Source organism: Zea mays, chromosome 7, assembly GCF_902167145.1.
Source record: "Zea mays cultivar B73 chromosome 7, Zm-B73-REFERENCE-NAM-5.0, whole genome shotgun sequence".
NCBI classification, from domain to species: domain Eukaryota; kingdom Viridiplantae; phylum Streptophyta; class Magnoliopsida; order Poales; family Poaceae; genus Zea; species Zea mays.
In genome coordinates, this window is record NC_050102.1 from 149,840,570 (window position 1) to 149,845,555 (window position 4,986).

Here is a 4,986-nt window from a genome sequence, read left to right on the forward strand (position 1 = left end):
CCGTTCTGAATATAAAAATAACCAAATCTATATGAAAAAACGGATGTTTGCACCTTTCCCGTTTTCACCTACGTGGGTCTAAGGACATACTCCCCAGTCCCCACAGGTCGGTGATCTGACCTTTCAGGCGGGCCGAGTAGGTGAACACCCACCCGTTCCGTGGTGACGTCGTACGGCATCCTCATCCCAGGTCGCATAGCCACGAGGAACACACCCTTATCTTACTGACGAGTGGCACCAGTAGTGCTCGGGCCCAAAGTGTCACAGACTAACACCTAACCGAGTCAGTTCCGAGGCCCTGCGTCATTAGTTTAACCAGAGCTCCGGTTTAAACCGAAACCACACTGCTAATCGGCCATCAGTTTACACAAAACGCAAGATCGATTATCCGGTCGCCTCCCGGGCCGGGGGCCTTTAACTCGAGTCGCTAATCCGTTTCCTTGTATCGCCCCGTCTCCGACCTCGCTCGCCGCCATGGATGGTTCGAAGGGGAGCGTAGGTGGCGGGGACGGGACCGGGCCCGAAAAGCCAAGCGCCGATTCGAACCCTAGCCTTGACCCGCCCCAACCTACCGCGGCGGCTGTCGAAGCCACAGATGACGGTGCGGCCGCGGCTGCGGCCGAGGCGGCCAGGCGGCCCTTCACGGCCCTCAGCCAAGAGGAAGCTGACCTCGCCCTCGCCCGCGTCCTGCAGGAGCAGGTAAGCGACGACGAGATCTCGCAGCCTCGGGGCCACTCCTAGGGTTCCTTGCTCCCCCGCGATTAATCCGTGATGCGGATCGGTGCAGGAGCGGGCGTACATGTTGCTTCGGATGAACGGGGGCGGTGGCGAGGGCAGCGACTACGGGAGCTCTGATGAAGGGAGCTACGAATATGACGAAGAGGGAGAGGAGGACTACGAAGAGGAACTGGAGCACCGCCTCCGCGTCCACCACCACGAGCACCCCTCGGGCGATGGTGAGGGAGAGGGCGGGGGCGAGGGCGAGGGCGCCGAGGGGAGCGACTACGACGAAGAGTTCGAGGAGGACGAAGAAGGGGAGCCGGAGGTAGATCCCGCGGAGTTTGAGGACGATGAGGCTTATGCGCGTGCGCTGCAGGATGCTGAGGAGCGTGAGGTCGCCGCACGGCTTATGGCTCTCGCTGGTCTCAGCGATTGTGAGCACATACGATTCATTGCCCCCAACCCCAGCTCAATTCACAATTTAGTTGGTTGCTGGTTTGTAATTTTGGTTTTTTCGTGCAGGGCGAACAGTGGAGGTGGAGCATGAGGAGGATCATGCGAATGATCCACAGGTTGTGATTCATTGCATCTAGTTGATGAATTTTACCTTTGTTGCTAGGGAAGATCACTCGAGTTTGCAATTAATGGCCTCATAAGAAACAAATTGCCATGGTCTGCTCTTTGTTAATTTCTGTGCGCGCAAACTAGTGGAGTTGTTCTTTGATCAAGGCAACATGCATGATGTTTCATAACAGTCAGCATGGTTTGTGCCATGGTTTATTGGTTCAGCTAAAATAATTTTGACTTGTTGGTTATTGATACCATAATACTTTCCTTTGATAGATTCTTGACGTTATTTCCTACCTGTAACACATCTACTTTTTTTCTTTCTAAACTGATGTATTTTGATTGTATAGACTCTATGGGTCTGCATTGTCTTTTTTACCTGTATTTCACTTAAAATGAAATGACGTTGCAGTGTGAGTGTTGGCTTAAATGTTGATTGTAAATAAAACCACACTAGACTAATGCCTCTTTGGAAGTGGTCCTGGGGACATGTGTAGTCTTTATACCTTGGCCATTTAAAGAGCTGTCTATATGTGCACTAATTTTCTTCATGATGTTTTTGTTCCATCAAAGATTAGTGTGGATTTGAGGCTATTTAGTTAGATTGCATTTTTTTGGCTTCAATTGTAAATAATATAAACATATTTTTTTTCTCACAGTTAGATTTGTAGTTCAGGATCTAAATAAAGTGTCATATCTACTTTTAATGTTTTAGTTACGATCGAGTTTTCCTTTACGTTTTCCTTTACTAAGCTCGAATTATCTTCCCTTTTAGCAATAAAATCCTGAAGCAACATATGGCACCTATAATTTTGAGATTACTAGTCAGATACTACTACTGTTCTCAGTCCTCTAGGGATGATTGACATATTTCCCAATTATTCCTACTGTTTCTATGTTGGGGAAGTTTATGTCATTGTTCACATATTGGGCATAGTTTCTTTCGTACTTGTTTATAATCAGTCAAACTATAATGAATGATGAACAACCTAAACTTCTATATGCTTTTATGAAAACCCAGGAGGCATGGCAAGAGGTCGATCCAGATGAATACTCTTATGAGGCAAGTTACATTGCTTGCTGTCTTATCCTTACTTCTCCAAGCCCCTCATTTGAAGCTTCATACATCAATATGCCAATATGCCATGTTAATGGTTCTTATGTTGATATCAGGAGCTAGTCGCATTGGGTGAAGTAGTTGGCACAGAAAACAGAGGTCTCTCTGCTGATACACTTGGTTCTTTACCTTCAGTAACATACAAGCTGCAACATGTTCAGGATGGCAACACAGAGCAGTATGTGCAAATAATTGAAGTTTTATAGTTTTGTAATGATCTATGTTCTGTATATGAAGTTCCGATGTATCATTATTGTTGATAGATGCGTAATTTGCCGTGTGGAATTGGAGGAGGGTGAATCTTTGATTGCACTCCCCTGCAAGCACTTATACCATCCTGAATGCATAAACCAGTGGCTGCAAATAAATAAGGTATGATGGACCTTCTTAAGCTTCATTGAATGGCTAGAAACTTCATTTCATTAACTACTTGGTCCTTAAATACTATTCTGATTCTGTGAAGTATCCCAGACTGTCACACATGCATGTACCTGATGGGAGAATGTTTTCATCACAACTAGTCTGTTTATACTATGTTTAGTAACTTCTAGTCAAAATAAAAAGCTTAAGATTTTTCTGTGGGCTGCTAGGCAGGCATGGTTTGTCAACTGATGTTCTTATTCTAGTTATGCAGTTGTATTTAGTTCATCATTTTTCTCTTAAAAAAACTAGTTGCATATAAAACATCGAATGCTAATGGTATTGAGGTCCGCAATAACAGGGCATCAGTCTCTACATTTTAAGTAAGAAGATTCTGTTATTTGCTTGACATAGTCCCTAGATTTGTAATCGCGGTCAAGATATCTTAGGCTGTTACGTTCTATCAGACTGACATTGAACCTTATAGTTGTAATGGTGCCTACGATTTTCTGTCATGGTCTAGTGATGTTTTGGTTAGCTTATGTTCTGTCATGTTGACATGCGGAATCATGTAATTTTCTTGTCGCGGTAATAAAATTTGGGCACACCATGTGGTGGGAGAAAAGGAAGATTGAAAGAGCAAATCAATAAACCTTGGAAGCAGGTATGCTGTATTCACCAATGGACACTTGGGGATATATTATCTAGGTTTTGCATGATCTTTATACATAAAATACCTCTAATTTTTGTACATCCACATTAATCTTGGGTAGATTTGGAAGTTAGTTAACTATATCCGTACTCTCTTTGAATATAAGAGTCGTTCAGCAACCTTTTGTTCTTAAATCAGTCCAGTATATTAAAGCTTTAATGTCTATTAGCGTTGTAGTATTAGTAGCATCATTATTGCATGCGACTGTTTTCTCTTTATTTAATCAGTATTGTGATACTCTTAAGTTGACCAAGAAAACTTAGTGCCTTCAAAAGTTTATCAATGGAGGCTGGCAAAACCGCTGTAATTGCTGACACAACTGTAGTCAGGTCAAATGAAGTCTGATGATGGTCTGCTTGACTCCTGTTATCTTAGGCAGTGTTTGGTTCCGGAGACGGCTGGGATAGAATGGCTCCATGCCAGAGAGCGTCCGTCCGGGAAATTTTGGGGAGCTGGATCATTCAGCATTTGAGCATAATTTTCCTTTTTTAGAGCCACTCTGTCCTATATGGAACCGATCCAAACAACAACTTACTTTCTGCCACAGTGACTACTGGCTAGCTATAGGCTATAGTTGTATTCAGTATTCATATTGTCAGTCCGTTTCAGCATTTCTATCATGGCAGATTATGCTATATGGATCCTTATCTTGCAAAGTAATAGGTTTTATCTGTATTATTCTTAGTATATATTTCAGCATTTCTGCTGGCGGATCATGCCATGTCAACCCCTACCTTGAAAAGTAACTTCTATTATGCACACTACCTGGCTTGAGTTAATTTCAACATGTTTTCCGATCAACATGACGTGGATACATCTAGACAACAGCTCTCATTGCTCCAAAATTTGACAAAATATCCCCTGATTCTTGCAGGTATGCCCTATGTGCAGCGCAGAAGTATCAACCTCGGGTAACAAGGAGCCATGACTGCTCCTCCGATGGCTATCTTGGGAACTTGGTGGGAATAACTAGCGGCATCACTGCAGCATCTGTATTGTCGAAACAAAAGCAGAAAAAACGGTCTACATACATGCAAGGAGATCAGGATATAATCCTCTTGTCAGTCTAAAGTTCTGCCCTTGGTTCCCTGCTAACTGGATTGATTGGCCTTGCCGCTTATTATCTCAGTTCCCTATGAACGCCTTATGGCTGTTGTATGATCCATAAATTATGCTAATTATATTATATTGTTAGTCATTCTTTTTACTGATCGCATGATCATCTTATATATTTGCTTGTCAACTGATTTTAGTTTTTTTCTTCTTAATTCTAATCCCTTCGTCCCGAAATATAGTCATTTTTATCCGTCTTTTTTTCATCACATTCTAATAAATGATAAGGAATGTAGACATACGTACCAACAACGTTCATAGATTATTGAATAAATATATGTTTAGTCTAAAAAGATTTATATTTTGGGACGGAGGGAATACATGTTTTATTGTTAGAATAAGAAGAGAGTAAAGACGTGTGTAGTTAGATGTATTGAGGGCTGGTTTGATGTTTGAA

At 42.7% G+C, this 4,986-nt stretch overlaps 1 protein-coding gene across 4 annotated transcripts; it reads left to right on the forward strand.

Moving 5' to 3' along the window:
- The first annotated feature begins 249 nt into the window (after positions 1-249).
- LOC100284381 (protein binding protein) lies at positions 250-4,705 on the forward strand. 4 transcript variants are annotated; one of them, XR_004851235.1, is made up of 9 exons: positions 262-699; positions 788-1,154; positions 1,243-1,292; positions 2,309-2,350; positions 2,461-2,582; positions 2,668-2,776; positions 3,391-3,428; positions 4,162-4,218; positions 4,351-4,705. XR_004851235.1 is itself a non-coding variant. In NM_001412855.1 (8 exons), exons 1-7 carry the CDS (start codon positions 475-477, stop codon positions 4,213-4,215), a joined length of 969 nt encoding a protein of 322 aa, NP_001399784.1. In that variant the 5' UTR covers positions 250-474; the 3' UTR covers positions 4,216-4,218; positions 4,351-4,705. The 4 variants fall into 4 exon arrangements, 3 of the variants coding, with proteins under 3 accessions (NP_001399784.1, NP_001150748.2, XP_023156302.1); NM_001412855.1 differs by lacking the exon at positions 3,391-3,428 and having other exon boundaries at positions 250-699; XM_023300534.2 differs by lacking the exon at positions 4,162-4,218 and having other exon boundaries at positions 4,351-4,703.
- Positions 4,706-4,986: the final 281 nt, after the last annotated feature.

Coding starts and splice junctions, on each gene's coding strand:
- LOC100284381 (NM_001412855.1), top strand. CDS start 475: ATGGATGGTTCGAAGGGGAGCGTAGGTGGCGGGGACGGGACCGGGCCC. Junction 700..787: donor CCCGCGTCCTGCAGGAGCAG/GTAAGCGACGAC, acceptor GGATCGGTGCAG/GAGCGGGCGTACATGTTGCT. Junction 2,583..2,667: donor CAGGATGGCAACACAGAGCA/GTATGTGCAAAT, acceptor TATTGTTGATAG/ATGCGTAATTTGCCGTGTGG.